Genomic DNA, 22017 nt, shown 5'->3' on the forward strand with positions numbered 1-22017 from the left:
ATTAGGGAAAAACAATCAAAACTGTAAAGAAATTAAACTGTTGACTTAACTAAAAAAAATTGAACAAGGAGCTGAAGCAAACCTTTATATCTCTTCACTGAATATGTAGAACATTTGCCAGAAATAGTGCAATGTTATGCAATTTTTGTAAATAATGGCTTATATTATAATAGCTCCAAAATAAATCCACATCAGGAAACAGTTGATCTACAAACAAATATTCATATCCATCCACCGAATTGCAATTTGCTTGGTAGATACACCCTGGAAAGGTAATCTGATGAAAGAGAAGTCAAAGCTTGAATTTCAGCCTTCATTTTAGATGCTGCCATAATTTCCATCTGAAAAAGAAAAAATTGCAAATTAGTGTGCTGTTGAGAAAGGCCTGACCCATAGGGTGATGTAATTAAATGTTTAAATTACATTAGATTTGATTAGTATTTATCATAAGGAGATGTGCTCTCTATTGTGCAGTCCACAGTAGCAAAATCATAGCAATTCATACAACAGGGCAGTGTAAACAGAAGGGGAAAGCACATAATATGTTTTCCCACTATGTAACCACTATATATTATATCTGCATGAACTGTGCTTTGTGTTCTAAATTATGCAGGCGAAGCTGGAGGTGGAGGTTAAATAATTGTTCCACATGGCATGTTCCCCCTCTTCAAGAGTTGTAATTTATTCTGTGATATTTAAAATGTAATAACCCCCCTCTAAAACATACGGTCATGAGATGGCCAATGGCAGCAAAGCCTATCATGCTGTTAGTTCTGTGCTGGGGAGGGAACTATGAGGCACACTGGTACAGAGACAGCCTGCATGGCTCTTAGTCCTGACCGCTCCAGGTGGAGTTCAGCAAAACCTTATTGGTTCTGCTGTGTTCAGAGCTCACCATAGCCAGGAGGGACAGCATTGTGGTAGACAGGATTTGTTCTTTAGGGATTAAGAAACAGAAAACAATTTAATTTGTGCATACTTCTTTTTTCCACATTGGTTGGCAAGCCACATAAGGCCTCTTCTGCATACTGGCGAGTTTATTTTGATCTTGTTTAGTAAGTGGAATCAACGCATCTTTGCATATATTTAATCTGAAAAAGCAGATAAAAGTTTTAGCCCGCTTAATATTTTTTTTTAAAACTACATATCGTTTCCTACTTAAATTCCTATTTCCAACCATCAAAATGCTCTATAAAAAAAACAGTAAGTTTATTGAGAGCAGAATTAACAGTTAATTGTCTTTTGTGGATTTAAATCAGACTTAATGTTACATATACTTTTTGTGATAGAATAGAAGGATAATTATACTAATTCTAGGAAATAACTTACCTTTCAATATCAGATGGAAGGAGACCAAGCCATCTTATAGCTGGAACTGTGAGATGATGGGCTTCAAAAGACATTGACTACAATATGAAATGTCATATATTATGTTCAGTGTCCCTTTAATTTGAATTATTTATGTTTGTCTTTGAGAAAATATTTATGCTTTTTTTAAGGACAGGGTCAGGTTTTGTAAAAATGAAGCTAACTCTATTCACAAGTAGAAGTCTTTATGAAACTCAGGCTTGTAGAAATTGGGACAAGTGGCTGCAGTAGGTAAACTACAACACAGGGAGGGAAAGGGGGGAAATTAAAATCCAGCTGGGGTTCTGGGGGTACCACTTCCTGCACCCTCTCCCAGAGAACTGTGCAGAGGACAGTCTGCCCCCGTTAGCCATGAGAGCTTGAGTACAGCCAGTCAGAAATGCAAGTCAGCTGGAGCAGAGACAAGCAATTATAGGATATATTTGGACACAGATGACCTGATAGTTTTTACTGTGGACATTCTCTCCACTCTGCTGATTTTCTGTCCAACTCACTCCTCCCTTCTCTTCCTCTCTCTTTCCTTCTTACCCCCACTCCTTGCAGTGTAATGTGCCCTCTCCTTTCTTTTCTCTCTCTGTTAGGTAACCCCTTCCCAACAAAATGTCCAAAAATTAATAAATAATAGTAAATATTAATAATAATAAACACTCCATCAAAAATCTGGGAACATAACATGCTGTTTACAAACTATCACATTGTTCACTCTACTTACATGTTATATCTCCTCCCTTCATTCTAGATTGGTCTTGTCTATATAGACTGTAAGCTCTCTTTAGGGCAAGGACTGTGACTTACTGTATGGACAACATTGCCTAGAACAGTGCAGCACAGATCTCACTTGGGGCCCCCGAGCACTGCTGTACCACAAATAATACATAATAATAATAATAATATGGACAATTTTGTATAGCAGGCAAAACTTCACATTTTGTCAGACTTTAAAAAAATGAAAAATCTGCCATTTTCACACAATTTCTTTTTGTTATGGCAAAAGCCAACTTTTTGCTAGTGACAAAAACTTGTTTAAAAAAATAAAGCACCCTCGGCCCAAAAGTTGTTTCTTAGTATTAAAACAAAAGAAAACACACATCTGAACTACACTTTAACAGTTTTCACATTCCAGCTCCAAGGCTGGATGACAAAATAACTAAGCAGACCTGAAGTGGAAAACAACTATACTCACCACAGATCCATACTTGTAGATGCACATTATTTCTATACCTAATTTACAGAATACCAAATGTTACATATCTATTTGTCTACATTTTGGGCGTGATTCACCATTGTGTTAATTTCATGCTTATGTAAGCCCATTTGAGTTACATTGGTGTAAGACTGGACTGATGAATCAGGCCCTTTATATTTTACAATTAGCTTTACAGCATATTGTCATATACAATCGACATTTTTGATAATGTGACACTTACCTCAATTTATTTAATATTTCATACCTGTTATGCATAGGCATCATACAAAAGTAATGGACACCTGAATCTTGTTTTTTTACATATTGTACTTTTGTTCTGTGGCAACTTAATAGACTTCAACATTGTTGATTTAATCAATTATTCTAAATTTTCATACTTTTCATTTGACAGTATGAATTAATTATTTTATGTGTTAATTGTTCAGATAAATTATTAGCATTTTTCTTTCACGGTATGATAAAGGGAAATTATCAGTGTTTTCAGGTCTACAGTTGTACCTCTTAGGTCTGGTCTATGCTACAGCCCTCTATCGCTCAGGAGTGGGAAAAATCCACACCCTTGAGCGACACAGTTAACCCGCACTAACCCCTGGTATAGACAGTGCTATGATGGCAGGAGAGCTTCTCCCATCAACGTAGCTACTGTGTCAGTGTAGAGCATCTTCATTAAAGTACTACAACAGCACAGTGGTGCAGCTGTGCTGATGCAGCATTTTAAGAGTAGACCTGCCCTTACTGTCCCCTTAAGAAACAACATTTTGATAACTCTCCCTCAGATAATATCTTCCATTGTTGTTTGCAATGTTGTATTCATGTTGGACTCAGATTCTGAGAGAGACAAGGTGGGTGAACTAATATATTTTATTGGATAAATTTCTGTTGGTGGAAGGGACAAGTTTTTAAGCTTCCCAGAACTCTTCTTTAGGCCTGGAATACGTAACCAGAGTCTCATAGCTCAATACAAGGTGGGACAGGTTGTTATCCATAAGGTGTTAACACATGTTGCAAGAAGCCACTTAGAATGAAGTGGGCAATTAACACCTCTGCAATCATAGGACAAAAGAGGATCACCACACTGACCTCCACAGATCCAACACTATCCCAGACACACCAAGAAATCTGTTATCTACAGCCAGACACTCAAATACCACAGAATATGCTCTAGGGAGAACATCTGGGATACACACCTTAACACACTTAAAACCACCTTTACCAAACAAGGACACTCCATCAGAGAAGTTTCAGAGTAACAGCCGTGTTAGTCTGTATTCGCAAAAAGAAAAGGAGTACTTGTGGCACCTTAGAGACTAATCAATTTATTTGAGCATAAGCTTTCGTGAGCTACGGCTCACTTCATCAAGTATGCATCCGATGAAGTGAGCTGTAGCTCACGAAAGCTTATGCTCAAATAAATTGGTTAGTCTCTAAGGTGCCACAAGTACTCCTTTTCCATCAGAGAAGTAGATCACATAATTGAATGGGCCACCCAAATACCCTGAGAGAACCTGCTTCAATACAGAAAAAGAACCTGCACCAACCACACACCCCTTGCTGTCACCTTCCACCCCACACTGGAACCCATACAAGGTATTATGAAGAAATTTCAACCCATCCTTGATGGGGATCACATCCTGAAAAAAATCTTTCCTGGACCCCATCTTCCGTCCTTCAAACAACCCCCAACCTTGCCAAGTACATCATCAGAAGTAAACTCCCCACAGACATAGGTGCCGACTTTCTGGGTGTTCCAGGGCAGGAGCACCCACCAGCAGCCAAGCTCCTCCCTCCTTGTCTCCTTCTCCCCACCCCCCCGAGTGTGCCATGTCCCCGCTCCTCCCCCTCCCTCCCAGTGTTTCCTGCCACCTAACAGCTGTTTGGTGGCACTTAGGACCAGTGATGAGCTGCCAGAACTGGTTCCTTCAGTTGCTTCGGGTCTTCGGCTCACGTCCTTCAGTTGCTCCAGGTCTTCGGCGGTGCTGAAGGCCCTGCCGCCGAAGGCCTGGAGCGAGTGAAAGACCTGCTGCCGAAGTGCCACAGAAGGCCCAGAGCGACTGAAGGAACCAGTTCTGGCAGCGGCACCCTGCCGCTGGGTGAGTAAAAATTCTCAGTGGAGCTTCTCCAGCCGAGAGATCAGGCGGGACGGAAAGGACGGTCCCGCGGGCCACATGTGGCCCACAGGCCACAGTTTGCCCTCCCCTTTAATAACCGGTTCTAAACCGGCTTCAAAATTTAACAACTGGTTCGCGCAAACCGGTGCAAACCGGCTCCAGCTCACCACTGCTTAGGACTTTCCGGGAGGGAGGGGGAGGAGCGGGGATGCGGTGCGCTCAGGGGAGGAGGCGGAGAAGAGGCAGGGCAGGAGAGCGGACTTGGGGGAAGGGGTGGAATGGGGCAGTAAGGGGGGGTAGGGCAGGGACTTTGGGGAAGGGGTGGAATGGGGTTGGGGCCAGGGTGGTGCTGGGGCGGGAAGAGGCGGGGTGCGGGGGGCAGTTGAGCACCCACCCGGCAGAGGGGAAGTTGGCGCCTATGCCCTCAGACCAGGAGACAACAACTCAAATTGGCACCACACCTTCCAGAACAATAGATGCAAAACCTGCATACATATCTCTACCACTACAATGATCAGTACCTTCCAGAATACATCTTTCAAGATCTATGTGTTTTACACATACCTATCACAACTTGTGGTGTACCTCATCCAGTGCATCAAATGCTCAAAAAACCACGATATGGGTGAAACCAGACAATCACTATGCTCTTGAATGAAATATGATAAAAGACCAAAAAACCCCCCAAAAAACATCATCCATGGGCGAACACTTTTCACAAAGCAATCACTCCATAGCTCACCTGTCAGTCCTCATCCTCAAAGGCAACCTGCATAACACCTTCCAAAGGCAAGCATGGGAACTTAAATTTGTAACTCTCCTAGACACTAAAAATCATGGTCTCAACAGAGACAATGGTTTTCTGGTTCATTACAACTATTTGTAACTACTAATCCTTCTTTGTCCTATCACTGTTAGAGGTGTTAATAGAACCACTTCATTTTAAGTGATTTCTTGCAATGTGTGTTAACTCTTAGGCTTGACAATCTGTTCCACCTTATATTTATTTGTGAAACTCTGGTTATGATTTCCAGACTTGAGGAAGAGTTGTGTGAAGCTCACAAGCTTATCTTTTCCACCAATAGAAGTTAGTCCAATAAAAGATACAGTACTACTTTACCCACCTTGTCTTCCTCAGATAATAATAAGAACCAACCAGCTCTCAAAAAGAAAGATATAACAGTTCAAATGAGCATCTCCTATTTTACAGTCAATGGATGAAATCCTGATGCCATTGAAGTCAATTGCAAATATCCCACTGAGTTCAGCTGGGCAAAGATTTCACCTATTAACTGTGGGAATACACAAAAACTGTTCTATGTTTTTCTAAAACAGAACTATACACTATGCAGTCAGGCTATGTTAAAATAAGATATATAGATGGTTAAGAAAACCTTTTTCTTAGCTAAATCATATTTTAAATTTAGATCATTCTCTGAACAGTCAACTGACAATCTCAAGCATGTTTAATATAAAATTGACTTTAATTTACATTCCATCTTGGTTTTGGTTCAAATTCCAGTTAATTATATTGTATTATTACTGGTAATGGAGACTACTAATTAATTAAAATGCATATTAACAGCTACTAATTTATAGATTTTTAAAAATGGGATTCCATGACCACACCTAGTTCTGAGCAAAAGCCCAGTCAACATGGAGGGTGTCAAGCTCTTCTTCAGTGTCTCAGTTTTTACCCATTTTTCCGTTGTACCTCATTTTAAGTTTTAATTATCAGCATTCTAACTATCCTTAGTCATAAATTCGTTAAACAAAGCTATACATTAGTTTAGAAAAAGTCACATGTCAAAGAGTAATTACAAAACTATACATCAAGAAGCATGTTCTGTAGTTGAATCATCAGATGAAGCTTCTTAAAGCTTGCTTCCCGCTCCAGCAATGAGTTACCTTCCACCAACTCTCAGCTTCATTGCTTCCCCCACATCATTGTCACAGAAATATGGAGACAGCAAAGATTCTGTCATCCATTAAGTCTGACCCTCCTGCCTCCCACATAATGGTGGGAGAAAGACTGCAACACTTATGATGGCAACTGGAATAATTCCTTGTGCTCCATCCCCAATATTCTTTGCAGAAGTGAAGAGGCAAAATGTCATTGTCCATGACGTCTCTATCAAAGTATAGTGAAAATTTAAAGAGAAACAACAAAAACCATTCACCTTTCACCAGAAAAAAATTATAAACTTGTGAACAAATCTATATTCAGGATTCAGATTTTAGCTGTAGAACACAGTAAGATGCATTTTTATTTTACTTAAAACACATCATGCAACTTTCTTAGGGCTAAATCCACTAGGCCTTAATTTGACAAAACTCCCATTAGAGTCAATGGGAATTTTGCATGAGTTGCAACTGGAGGATTGGACCTGCAGTACATAACTGTTTGTCTATTAAAAGAAAACAAAATTATGATATTTTAAAATATTTCCTGTTTTTGCTTTTTCCAATGGAATAATATCCAAAGAACCATTCTGAGATGAGTCATCATACTGGTAGCTCTAAGTGATCCTGCATTAAAAGGCACAACCCTCATTTTAGACTAAAATTCGCTGTAACCAACATCAAGTTTGTAGTATCTAGCTTTCGGAATGATAATTTACTGACATTACAAGTGTTGGATTATGAGGGTGGAGCTATAGAGAATGTTGGTTACCCTAAATCAAATTTAAAAAAAAATCATGATGAAAAAAATAGTACAAGATTATTTCAAATCTATTATTTTGATTTGCTTCGCATTTGGGCCTTGGCTGAGAAGTGTATGCATCATAGTACATATAAAGTTCTGCTGAGAGGATGTGGCTAGCTTTCCTTCAGTGCCAAATTTGGAAAAGGATGCAAAAAGCCCTATTCCATCCTCCCATACATCTGCCAAGGGGCAGCTATAGTCTAAGTGTGGACTATTCAAAAATGCCTACGGGCCAGATTTTCAAAGGTACTTTGGTGCCTAAAGATGCAGATAGGCACCTAATGGGCTTTTCAAAAGCCCCAAGGCACTTAAGTTCCTTTGATATAAATGAGATAGGCACTAGGCACTCTTGAAAATCCCACTAGGTGCCTATTTGCATCTTTAGGTGCACAAGTACATTTAAAAATCTGATCCTAAGTGACTTTGACTCACAAGTTCTATGGAAAGTCCTTTCACTCCTTAGGCATAAGGTCGAGTATTGCCTGGAGTCAACAGCTGTGTTAGTCACCCCAGAGGGTGAGGGATGTCCCACTTCCACATTAAACACTGGAGGAAGGCCAGCATAGATGTCACAGTACTCCTCAGTACTCCTGCAGGCATTCTGGTTGAGTTTAGAAATTTCTGCTTTGATGGGGAACCTCCATTCACATACCCATACCACGAGCTCTCGTCTTAAAAGTCAAATAAATAAGGTTCTATTCTCCTGTTAGCATGCAATTACCATGTGGATCTGCATCCATGAGGGTGAAAATAGGAATATGACATGTATCCCACAACTTTCTGACTAGAAGTCTTGTGTTCAGATCTGGTACTCCTTTTCCCTAAGGTTAAAATAAAATCAAATCATAAGTTTTGGAATGAACTAAAACAAAGTCTGACTAGACATGTGTTTATGTCTAGCAGAAACATTTGTCCTGCAGTTATTGTGTAGGGAGAAGATGGTTGCCCTTTTGTAGCTCCACGAAAAGTTACAAAGCAGCATGGCAGATGTCCTGTATGATAGGAACCATGGGTGCGGGTGGGGGAAGAACGGAGTAACAGGTATGCACACAGGCATAATCAGATGTCTGTATCCAGCCATGCTCCCTATAAAAATAACCTGTGCTTTTTTTCATATTAACGGCACAAAAAGAATATGTAATGTGGCTGTAAATACGGGTGGACTTCACCTGGATTTGGGCACACATACATATACTGCCGAAGTAGTATTGTGTGTGTTTCTGAGGGATGGGGTAAGGTAAGCTACTTTCCTTACAGTAGCCAGAATTTTTCCCTTTGTTCTTTCATTACAAACCCAAAGAAACTCATAGAAACAAACAAAAAAACCCTCAACAACAACTACTGCGATCTGTTCTGTTCATGCTTCTCTACCTTTAGGAAATCTTCACAATAATTTGATTTCAGGAGCTATTCTCTGTACTTGATTTGTGCAATCTCAAAAAAACCTCAATCCATGAATTATTAATTTAATCAATTGTAATACCTTTTTTAAACACAGTATATCATGTCATATGTTGTTTACATGTTTTTTTTAAAATACTAAGATATGTATTCCACATTTCATTCTGTTATATGGCAGAATTAGGAGTACTAATTACAACTCTATTTGAAATGTTTTTGGAAAAGAAGATTATAAAATGTGTATTTGTAAATATGTATAAGAACAGTAAATACCTTTTAGTCTTAAATATAATTCAGTTTTTATCCATTTTTATGGTATTATATTAATAAAAATGGAGGAAAATGTTGGAGTTAAACATGTCTAATTTTTATTTTAGTATATTTGAAACTATTTTTGGAAATCACCACACTGTTACTATATTATTAAAACTCTTAGTTCTAGAGGTGGAATGTGAAATGTCAGATGCATACCGTAATCATTATGCATGGAGACAATTTATTGCAGAAGTCATCATCCAGGAGCCTCTGAAAAGTTGCATCTTTTTCTACAATTAGTATAAATTTTGCATCTGTGATCACATCTCTGATATTAAGGCTAGCTACATGTAAAATGAAATCAGTGGCATTGTATTATATTAATCAACTACAAAATGAATGCTCTAATATACTTGTTTTCAAGCCAAAGGCAGTGCTCATAACTCAGTTTCAAAGCCAAGAAGTAGAGCAAAAAATCATAAAAACATTGTTTAACTTGGAATATACTTTGTTTATACTTTTTTTTTTTTAAGTCTACAACTAGACTTCTTGCTCAAAGGATACTTCTAATTCCTTGAACATTAGATGGCACAATGACTGCCTAAAACAACAAAAATGAAATTAATAATTTTAAATAAAGAAAATGATGTATTTTGAAACAACGACATTGGGTAATGAAGGTCAAAATTACATCCTGAAACAACCATTCATCTTTTTGTATACAGCATCGCTCTTGACACCGTCACTGCTTTTTAGGCATAGTCTATCCTATATAGCCTGCTGTGAAGCAAGGATGTATAGGGATCCTACTACTACCATGAGGCATCTTTCAAAAATATCTGATGCTACTTGCACCCAGGATCACTCATCATATGATCACTACACAGTGATGCAGCTCCCCATTTTCCTTTGTGTTTTAGCCAGGAAAAAAGCCACTGGGTGTGAGACTGCAAGTTTAAAGCAGGTTGAAAAGTGTACTTGGATGCTTGTTAAAGATATTTACAAAAGACCTTTAAAACTCCTGCTTTTGATAACCTCTATTTGGAGTTTGTTTTATATTTATAACTGTTTGGTGACAGATAATTTGAGATATGGTAATGCTTACTTCACATCTCAGATTAGGATTTGGCTCAGTCTGGCAAACATATGGATGAGATAGCAGGAAATGGAAGACAATCTTGGCAAAATAGTCTGTATATATTGACGTGTGTGGTCTGTTTTAATTTCTTACTGCTGTATCATCTCAGGTGCCAATGTGGACCAGCTCCATAAATAGAAATGTGAGGCCCTGTAGAGGAGCACTGATAATGGAGATCTTTAAAGTTCTGATGTAGATGAAAAACAAAGTAAAGATAGATAAGGTTTTCTTTCCATTTTTAAATCATTCACTTGTGCTTAGTGTAGAAACATTGTCCAGGGAATGATAGCAGAAGTCAGAAAATCAGTTTTATTTCCTGCTTTCTACTCACTAGCAACATGATGTTGGGCAAATCTGTTAGGCTTAGACTTTCAAAAGAACTCAGCTCCCATTTAAAGTAGTGCACAGATTTTCAAAATCTCAGATCAACTATTGGTGTTGAGCATTTGAAAATCTGGCTCTTAACTTCTCTTTACCTCATTTTCTCATCTGTAAAATGAGGTTGATGACAGAACTCTTTCTGATGTCTGTAAGTGGTATGATTATTAATAGCGTTCTAATATGTAAAAAGAAAAGGAGTACTTGTGGCACCTTCGAGACTAACCAATTTATTTGAGCATAAGCTTTCGTGATGAAGCATCCGATGAAGTGAGCTGTAGCTCATGAAAGCTTATGCTCAAATAAATTGGTTAGTCTCGAAGGTGCCACAAGTACTCCTTTTCTTTTTGCGAATACAGACTAACACGGCTGTTACTCTGAAACCTTTCTAATATGTGAGACCCTTTGTTATAAGCCATAATGTGGCACAATACTTGGATATGAGTGAGTTGAAGACTTTTACTTACCCTGATGGAAGTCACGAGTGCCTCCACTGAACTCAGTGGGTTTTTATTGGTGTAAAACTTGTGTAAGTGAGAAGAGAATCAGATCCATAAATAAATTCCTGTCTCTGAATATATGGCTTGATTCACTGTATGTGCTTTTACTAACACAGATCCTAGTGGCATGCCCATTGCAGTGAAAGGTGCACCCAGAGGACAGGGTCAGAGTACTGCAAAGGGATTGTTCTCCAACTCTGCCAGAAACACACATGGCCAGAAATTGTGTGTGTTCATGTGCCCAGGACACTCAAATTCAAAGCACAACATAGGCAGAGCAATGTCATAGAGAGCCTCAACCACAAATTAAATGTCTTCCCCTGCAGAACTTCCAATATGGAAGGTAATGTAAGCATAGTTTGCTCTTACCAAGAGGTAAGTCTTTCTGTTGATTCTATAGCTGACCCCCAAATTTAGACTACATAAAGCACACAGAGATAACATTCAAAAGTATATGGAAATTCTGATCTTACAGTCCTTTCTCATGTAAAACTTTTGCTGCATTCCTTAAGAATTTTGAATGTATAACATTTGTAGGAAGTGGGCATTAGTAGTGAGAGTTTAAAAGTACAGTAATGTCTAAGTTTGCCACAGGCACAAATGTACATACGTAAATAAATTAGGTCACAACAAATGTAGGAAATCACACAAATATGGACATAAAAATGTTAATATTAGTAATACATACTGTTGCACTGCATGTACAATTCACTTTCGTACCATCTTCCTCAGTATAACTTAAGTTACCAGCAATGCAACCTTTCGTTGTAGACAGCTGGGGGAAAAATAGCAGTAACTCAAGTTTTGTAAGTAAATTTTGTACATTGGCTAGGAAAAGTTGGAGTCAGCTACAAAAAACTTCTGACCAGAAATAAGCTGTTACTGACCATTATGATCATCATGAAATACAGATTTTTTTAGTTCATTCATCCTACATAACTTAACATATGCTACTAATTGTGTTTACAGAGAAAAAAATGTTACAAATGTCAAGGCATGAAACAAATATAAAATTTGAAAGGATGCCATGTTCCTCTGTTTGATATGTTAAACCCTCATTTAGACCCCAAATCAGCAAACCAGCCAAGCACAAATTACTGAATCAAGGCCTTAGATTCAAAGGCTGAAATCCTGGTTTAATTGAAGTCAATGGCAAAACTCTGATCAACTTCAATGGAGCCAGCATTTCACCTCAAGCTCTAATACATCCATCAGTGTTATAAAAATAATAAATAAAGAGTGTATTTTATTTAACAAAATTACAATTTTTAATTTTTGCTACATACATGCTTCCTACCAATCATTTTCTTAGTTTTTCAGTTGTTCATATAATGCAATATATATAATTTAATAATAATAATAATAACCATATGCAACTACTTACTATATGTAGACTTCTCCTAGGTATCTTAAGCATGCAGGAAATGTCATTGACTATATTGTCCACAACACTCTGGTTACCAAATAGTAGTGTATCACTGTAATATATATCTCTATCAAGATAAAATATCATATTTTTAAAAATAAACTAATTTTAATACAATACTGATTGAATTATAGGATTCTGAGATTGTAAAAGAACATTTTAATGAGCACATGAATAATTAAATCAGTTTGAAATATTTTACGTACAAAAATGCGTTATGATATTTGACAAGCTTAATAGCTAGGTTCTTCCCTTATCTATATAAAATTCTTAAAATATATTTTTGATTTGCAGTTAGAGAAATGCAGTCCATTACCTTTTGGTTGCATATGTATTGTTCTGCACCATCTTGTAGATCACAGATAATATTTTAAGAATTAGAGCTGGAAAATAAAATACTTTGCAATAATATTTTAAACTTATCCAGTATAAAGCTATAGAATAAATAAACTAAATTATATTAGAAATGAAAACAATGGTTAGTTATTTTTTGTAAAGTAACCCATTTATTTTTAACAATTTAAAAGTTGTATCCCACATTTTCAAAACCATGTTTGCAAAAATATGTATCCAACAGGGATTTCCCTACACCCTCCTAGATTTCCCCAACACACAACCCCCCCAGTGGTCAACTAGTTACATGCAGTGTTGCCAATTTAGTTATTGGTTGGAAATTTGAATTGAAATCAAAACAATAATGCATGCTTTAAAAGCATATACAGTATATGATAAAATACTTGTACCTGAAAAAGCATAACAGGTTTGAAAACTATGAATAAAAACTAGCTTGCTCACACAGCTGTTTTTTTCTTCACACAGCTGTTTGGTGATGTTGGCCAACCTTAAAATTTCAAATTATGATTCGTAAGCAAGGTCTGAATGAGCTCTCCCCTGACAGCTAGTGATGAGCGCCTCTCCCCTCCAGCCTAGGTGCTGCTGCAGGGAGAGAGAGCTGGGGGCGAGTCCTCTCTCCCCACTGTAGCCCCAGGGAGCCCCACTGCACCCCAAACCCCTCATCCCCCGCCCCACTCCAGAGCCCACACCCCCAGCTGGAGCCCTCACCCCTCTGCAGCCCAACCCTGAGCCCCTTCCCACACTCCAAACTGCTTGGTCCCACCCCATCACATGAATTTTGTTATGTGCACCAATATGGAGGTGATGTGTCACACATCACATCACCTCCATATTGGTGCACATAAAATTTATTCCATACATGGGTGGGAAAATTAGAGGGAACACTGTTCAGGACCAGACTGTATTTACATGAATACACCTACTCTGCCTAGGTATCCAGCAGACACAGCTGTGTTGCCCAAGTGATCAATTTTGGCTGGTGTTGGGTTACAGATCAGTTTAGTATTGAATGTGGGGGTAATTAAATATTGTTATTGTTATTGTATGAGTAAAGGGCAGCAGAACTGTGCTTAGCTTGTCCTGATTGAGGGGGTCACCTCAGTGCTTAATTTGTGCCAGGACTTGCCGAGGCTGAACCCTGGCACCTCTAGGCTTGGCAGTTAATAGCCCCGGTACCTCTCAGCTTGCCACATCAGCAATGAATATAAAAAACTTACTTGAGCCCCCAGCATCTTTTTCATTGAAAATTAAGCACTGGTCACCCTCAACTGAACTGTCCTTGTTAAGTAGAGGGTTTGGATGCCAGATCCCAGTGGGGAGAGAGAAAGTGATGGAAACAGGTCTTTTGCTTGGTGGTGCAGTTGAATACATACACCAGCAGCCACAGAAACTAATTTCTACTGTATCAATCCGAAAGGTTCTGTATGAATTATTAACTATTTCTATGGCAATTAACATTACAATTTAACAGAGCTGTGAAAGACTGGGTGAGGACTGGGGCTTAGAAGATAGATCTGGGTTTTACTTTATTTATATACTTCTAATGACACAAAGTATGTTTTATTTCTTCTACGGAATACTGCAGTATGATAAACAAACCTAAAAGAAAAGAAAAAACTAATAGAGAACTCCGTTGCTATATTTTTAGCTTACCAAATTTTGGTGCTGATTTGGGGCAGTCACTTTTTATTTTTCTTGTGGTATAATGAGATATCATCTGTAGACCTACAGAATCTTTAAACCTGACATTTTGTGAACAAATAAAATAAAAATGTAAGTTAATGAAGGGAAAGTACAATTAGTTATTTTGTGCCAGGTAGTTCACACTAAGCGTTTATTCCTGCAACCAGAACTGCTAGTGCAGTTTTCAGGACCCATGCAGAACCCCATTAACATCAATGGGGTGGCTGAACCCATCTGGAAAGCCAGTGTTACTAGCTACCTGGGGAGCCACTATGCTGTTTCTGTACTACCCACCTCCTGGAACAATAGGGTGTTTATATTTCCATCCAATTACTCCATATTAGCAAAATACTAACAATATTTATTTTAGATGCCCTTGACAATTTTAGCAAAGTGCCTCAACTCCGTCTATAAAACTTTGTGGATCAAACATCTATTGTTCCCTATTGCCTCAAAAATGGATTCATCGAAATTTCTTTTTGTCAATTTCACAGTTGCAGGATTAACAGTCGCCAGATTATCGAAAGGTATAATCAGAATAAAATTTTTCCTAGTGCCATTTCTTATTTGGCAAGAATGATTTCTACAATTATTATTGTTGTTATAAATCATTTTTGTTCGAAAGCACAATGTTCCCACAAGAGTTCTACATGTATTTATCCTGTTTTTTAATAACTGATCTTTTAAAAAGTATCAATATTAAAATAACAATAATAGTTTCTAATACACTAACATAACACTTCTCTATTTCTTTACTTGTCACATGTATTGCCTCATGCATCCTTTGGGTGGCAGAACACACCACATAGCACAGCATGAGAATGTGCAGGGTGTCACAACGGACAAGCACAACAATCTAAATAAATAAGAGAAAAACTGCATAATTGAAGCTATTAGAGCAACAAGGTTTTTGTTCATTGTTATTTTGTAAGATCAAAGCTAAATTGAAGTATTTTGACAAATGTACAAGCATCATCTTCAAAGCTGATGCAACATAGAATGATGACACTTTTCAAAATTATCAGACTTAGGGTGATGGTAGTAATAATTATTTTATTAAGTATAATTTTATTGAGTATAATAGCATCATAACTGAATATGGTGCTTTATAGACAATACGTATGAGAAAAAAGAACAGCAATGAATATCTTCTCTCAAATCCATTGTATTTGGCTTTTTAAACAACTTTTTGCTCTTGGTCTGCAACACTGCAGAGAGGTGTTCCTGCTTTTCAGTTGGATGCACCCTATAGTGTATCTGCATATTGTAAAATTCATGAAAAGGGAACAGAAGGCCCAAGACACTCAGTTAGGCTGACTTCATGCTGTATGTGAGAAGTGTTCCCTTTAGGGAGCACTATGCTGAGCTCTGCAGGGAAATACTGAGAATAAGCTTATGCTCAAATAAATTGGGTAGTCTCTAAGGTGCCACAAGTACTCCTTTTCTTTTTGAGAATAAGCTGTAAACACTGTGGCTCTCAGAGACACTTGGATAAAGGAAGCTCCAACCTTGCATTATGTCAGAGGTCCAGCAGTGCTACCTGGCATTTCATTCTAGCCAGAAGAATTCCCTACTGATTCTCCTCTCCATGATTTTACAATATCTTCCTTTTTGAAGGAGGTATAATAGGATAGTGGTAACTAATGGTACTACTGTAGGGACCAGTTCTACTTATTTTCAGACAGATATTCAACTGTATATCTACCGGTGTTTATGAGGAATGTGCTAAGTATGGAGCTATTCCCTAGTTCCACCTCTTCCTGCTCTGGAAAGGCTCCTGGGGAAAAGGGGAACATACTGCCACCCGTTCTGCTCCTACTTACTTTTATTTGCTTTCTTCTAGGCTTCACCTCAAAGTGGACTATAGGTGCCTTACTTCGTTGGAACTACCTCTCTGAGATTGGAATTTGGCCCATCATAAATAAGGGTGTAATTATTTTTATTTAATTGCTAACACCTTATTTTAACACTATGGTATTCACTTGTTTTGATTCGAACACTTTTTTTCTTCCTATGTGATCTGATGGCATATATCTCATATTTGGTCTCCTAACCTGGAATTTCAGTGCCCCTAACATTGCCAAAGATTGTTATACTATTTTAATTTTATTGCCATATAAGAAAATCATTTTTGAAACTATAGGGACATAAACAATTAAATCCACCGGACCATACAAAACCCTTTGGTTAACTGAATATCTTTAGGCTCTTCAGTTTTTCACTGGGAGAAGTTTCTTATTCTCATTATATAAGAATTCCTTATATAATAATTTCCTGCAAGTGCACTCAGAATAGAGCAACAAAGAAACAGCATTCAGGGGAGGAAAGACACTAAAATAAGAGGACAGAAAGAAGAGAGAATAGCAAAAAGGGTAGAAGCCTAAACATCACATAGTAGATGAAAGAAGCAGAGATTGAGATGAGGAGATAACATGAGGGAGAACAGAGAGAAGAAATTGAGAAAACAGAGAGAATGAATTAAAGAAATAGCTCCAGCCTGAACCAGGTTTCTCAATCACATGCAACCCATTATCTGTGTTTTCTTTTCCCACCAGAAAAGGATAGTCTAATATCCTCTGTATGACCTTTCTCTCCTTTCTTCTCCCTTTACAGTGGTGTCACTCTCCCCTCCACATTGTGTTCCTCTGTTGTGGTCCGTAATGACTCTTTGTGCATAATGATTATTAAAGGTCACTTTTTTAAAAAACAGCTTTTAAGGTTGGTGGTTGCTTTTTGTTTTTTTAACAAATAAAGTTATAGTCATAGAGTTTTAGATCAGAAGGGACCTCCTGAACTTCACAGGCCCTAGCACTACCTAATGACACTCCACCAAGTGTGCCACAGGTAAAGAATGGGTGCAACAATGCCATAGGCTCCTGCAGTGGCAGGGATTTGATTAAGTGGCATAAACGCAGATGTTGCCAGCAAGCCGCCCATGTTCCATGTGCAAAGGAAAATGAACTCCATCTCCCCAAGGTCACTGTCAATCTGACCTGAGTGAAAATTCCTCCTTGGCCCCACATATGGATGGTGATCAGTAAGATCTTGAGCATGTGATCAAGACCACCAGCCAAGCACCTGAGAAAGAGAATTTCAGAACCACCTCACAGCATTGGTCTACTCTAAGCAGTGACCCAACTCCAGCTGTGGCAATCGCTGATGCTTCAGAGGAAGAAGACAAACCCACACCCCAAAACCCAGAATACATTGAGGAAAAAATTTCATTCCTGACTCCTAGAGTTGATCAGCTGAAGCCACGAAGCATGAAGTCATTTATTGATTCTGTTGTACATGGGATTTCATAAGGTGGGCTCATTTGAAAATATTTAATGGAGACAAATAACAACCATTGGTGCCAGTTATAATAATCGAACACACACACTAGTAATACCTACTGTATATTTCCCCAATCTGATCTGTTAACCAAGGTCAGAACAGGTGCTTTGTTTCTGGCTAGACTTGTAACTATATCTTGTATAACATTTTCTATTGCTCCAAGGATCTCAGAACTGAAACAATGAATATTAATTAAAGTTTTGTATGATTAACCATAATTCACTGTCAATTCTTACCATTGATTCCCTCCCCTAAAATCTACAACAAATATTTAAAATCTTAATTGCTATAATTTATGTATTGGTTTTAAAGATGCATAACAAAACATTCTCCCACTACTACTTTCCTGAACATTGTCTTGCTTAGTTTCCCTAGAATCCTTGATTTGCCATTCCACATGCATGACTGAGTTGCACAAATTAAAAATACATTTCCAACCACTCCTCATACCATCAGATTTTCAACCAGCTGAACTTTCAGACCAACTGGTTGGTTTGAGACTAATGATTAATGTTTTAGTTTAAATGATGTAATATTGGTTTTGGCTATGATTTGGGTTAACTTGTTTTTAAATGCTGTAAATTGCAAAAATATTCAAGAGTACAAATAATTCCTGTTGTACCATATCACATTAACCTTTTGATCTGCTGCCCTGAATGAACTGTTGAGGTTTTTAATTATATGAAGGATTTGGCTCAAAAGATGCACAGTGAAAAGGACAAAATTTATGTTTTTCACCTAAGCAGACAAACTAACCATGTAGCAAATCCCTTATAGCAAAACAGTAGGTTTGTCCAAGTGTTGTGACAGATGCCTTTTATTTTCATAAGCAATCTGATTCCAACCTCTGAGCTGTCCTTAAAATTACAAGTGCACAGTGTGCCAGTATAAATCTGGGTAAGAACTAGAAAATATATTAAATATATTTTAGCGCAATGTTCTGCCTGCAACACAGTTTTGTCGCTAAGGTCAAATAGCAACACAGTTGTAAAGTTAATAAAAATAAAAAAGCTTGATCATACAGCCCCTGCATAAGTTCACTTGCCATTGTGAAGCAGCTGCATAACTGAGTCCCCTATCTCTTGACCTTCAGACATATACTCTACTTCCTAAAACTTAATTACTTCTAAAAAAGATTTTAATGAGTGCAGAGAAAATGGGCAAAAGGTGAAACACTGTAAAATGTAGAGAAGGGAGAGAGTAAAATAGGAAAGCAAAGCTGAATAGGGCTGTTCTGCAGGTAAGATGTATAGTCAGATGCTATGGTGATGAGGGACATATGAATACCTAGAATAGAATGGTAGATAGATAGATAGATAGATCATCCAAATTTTGGCACTGTCATGCTTCTTTTAGATACTTTTATCATTAGCCTCTTCTGACTCTAACTATTTATTTAGATACCATAGTTATCTATTATGTTCCATATGCATCTTGAAGTTTGCCTCAGATCTGCACAACTCAGACTGTTTTGCCAGGTCTCTTCCCATTTCTGTAATAAAAAGTCTGCTCTACACTATCAAATGGAAGGTCCAGGCTTCCATTTCCTATCCTATTCTTGCATTCTGGGCCATCAGAAGCTGGGAGGGCTGCAAAATTCTACCAGCTTACATATATTCTTTCCTCTGTTCCATCTCCTTTTCAAGAGATGAACTAAGTTCTAGTAAGTAAGCACACAGTGCTGGCCGACTATGCCTATTTAAAATGCACTTTGGGTTAATAATAATGAAATCTGGGCTAAGACGTGCTAGGCACTGTAGATCTTACATCAGTATACAGCCTGTTAGCTCATTTCTAACAGGTCACACATGAACATTTAGTAGTTTGGCATAGTACATGGAATGCACTTAAATAATTATGTCATAAAAGAAAAAACTGTTAAAGAATTAATCTTATAGTACTTTTAGCAAACAGTGATACGGAGACAGAAAAGTAAAACTATTCCAAATGCAAATCTGCAGTTTGTGAGACTAATAATTTTATACTAAATTTTAATCTGAGTTTGTAGTTTAAACTGGGAATGAAGATAAAAATATTTAATTTTATTTATCTTCATGCTTAATTTAAGCAATAGAATACAAATTATGGTTTTGAAAAAACTGATATTAAACTCTATTATTTAGAGTAGGTATGTGGTTGCATATGTGAAACCTGATGCTCTGATGCTGTGTGTGTGCTGTGACATTTCTGACAACGGGGGACTTTAGGGCACATCCTCCACACTGGGCCGGCATGGTTCCATCAGTACACTATATCTGTATAGTGACACAAGTACCTATTTTGCTCAAGCCAATGGGGCATTTTGGGGGCATCATCCTTCCATATTAGCATGAGTGATCAGGGCAGTGTGTGTGCAATGGTGCAGGTACCTGTTTTTGCCTATGCCAATGGGCTTTGGGGAGGATTGTTATTTTCCACACTGTCATGAGTGAATTATAGCACTATGTATGTGCAGTGTCACAGGTACCCTTTTTGCCTGTGACATATAGCATATTTTTATAGGAGAACTTGTGTCTTGCCTGGACATGGAGGAACTGGGACACTGTGTGTGCAATGGTGCAGGTACCTGCTACACCCACACCAATGGAAGATTGTCTGAGCACCCTTTGAAACTTCAGCCTGTCAAGATTTACCTAGTGATTTGGCAAACGTTATTGGAGGGGCCAGTTTCCCCAGTTCTGGTCTCTTCTCTGGCTGCCTCCTTGATGGAACGCAGCAGGGAAACCCTGTGGTGGTCCAATAAGGTGAATGCAGACCAGTCTGTCTCCCCGGGCAGGGATAAAGACATTCTGAAGAAGAGGTGACACCCTCAGCAAAAGGATTAAAATGGGGTATTATGGGCATCAAACATCAAATTCCTACCCTCCCCAACTCAATAATAGGGGCAGCAAAGGCCCAGTCAGTGAGGAGGAGGAGCAGTGTGAGACCAACGGCTTTTCCTGCTCTTTCTGACTGACCAGTGGCTTTTCTTGCCCTTTCTGACTGACACCTCTTTTCCCGCCCTTTCTGACTGACCAGTGGCTTTTCCTGCCCTTTCTGACTGACACCTCTTTTCCCGCCCTTTCTGATGATCAACGGCTTTTCCCGCCCTTTCTGGCTGACCAACGGCTTTTCCCACCCTCTCTGACTGACACCTCTTTTCCCGCCCTTTCTGATGACCAATGGCTTTTCCCGCCCTTTCTGGCTGACCAATGATTTTTCCCACCCTCTCTGACTGACACCTCTTTTCCCACCCTTTTTGGCTGACCAATGGCTTTTCCCACCTTTCTGGCTGACCAACGGCTTTCCCCGCCCTTTCTGACAGACCAATGGCTTTTCACACCCTTAGTGAAATGACTTACCCTTTTCACACCCTAATGACTTTCCCAGAAGCATGCACGGATTGAGCCTTGATTGCTCAATCTTGATCCCTACTCGCACAGTCAGGTGGCTAACGAGAGGCAAGGTGGACTTTTTAAATAGCATGATAATAGTTGCCATGTAGAAAGAGCACCACATGTGGAGGAAATAAGTGGCTCCTAGGCAGGGACAAAGGGTTGTACAGTGGCCCAGGTGTGCGCTTGCAAGCAAGTAGTGGGGGTGGAAGGTGTCCTAGGCTGAGGAAAAGAGAAAGGGGCTGCAGGGGCGCAAGGCTGGCACAGGTGTTGAGAAGTTTAGGGGCAGGTACCCAGGTCTGTGGCAGGCAGCCTAAGTCTGTGTCTGACCAACGAAAGCTACCCAGAGCTATTAAAAGTACAAGGCCATGAAGAGTATCCATATGCTGTTTCCCAGACAGAGTGAAACAAGCAGGAGAAGGGAAGGGGCTAGGAGAGGTCTTCGGGGCTGGGTTATTAGAGAAGAGACAAGGGGAAGTGCAAATCAAGGAGGACAAAGGGAGGACACTGAAAACTGCAATGGAATATTTTACCAACCCCAAATATTCAAAAAATCATGAGTTACCTTCCCCCTTCCCCTAGACTCTGACTTAAAATTATGAGGTTTTGAAAAATAATAAATATTTTGTCTTTTTATTGGTCTTCTGTTTGAGACTTCAGTGTATACCTGAGTCATGTTTTCAAGTTTCTCTCTACAAACAGGAGGGCTAGAAACATATTTTTTAAAAAACTGAGGTTCTGGATCACTGGATTCCAGGAGCTTGGGCTTTTTGAAAAAAAAA

The 22017-nt window shown here is 38.6% G+C and overlaps 1 protein-coding gene across 1 annotated transcript; it reads right to left on the bottom strand.

Moving 5' to 3' along the window:
* Positions 1 to 36: 36 nt before the first annotated feature.
* Positions 37 to 20649, bottom strand: SPO11 (SPO11 initiator of meiotic double stranded breaks). The gene is made up of 13 exons (XM_027822317.3): positions 20495 to 20649; positions 17921 to 18034; positions 14496 to 14584; positions 12805 to 12871; positions 12447 to 12555; positions 11751 to 11837; positions 9611 to 9647; positions 9263 to 9372; positions 8112 to 8211; positions 2552 to 2589; positions 1330 to 1406; positions 980 to 1091; positions 37 to 341 (listed from the first exon to the last, which is right to left on the bottom strand). The coding sequence occupies exons 1-13, from the start codon at positions 20647 to 20649 to the stop codon at positions 222 to 224; spliced, it is 1215 nt and encodes a 404-aa protein (XP_027678118.2). The 3' UTR covers positions 37 to 221.
* Positions 20650 to 22017: the final 1368 nt, after the last annotated feature.

Source organism: Chelonia mydas, chromosome 13 (genome assembly GCF_015237465.2).
Source record: "Chelonia mydas isolate rCheMyd1 chromosome 13, rCheMyd1.pri.v2, whole genome shotgun sequence".
NCBI lineage: Eukaryota > Metazoa > Chordata > Testudines > Cheloniidae > Chelonia > Chelonia mydas.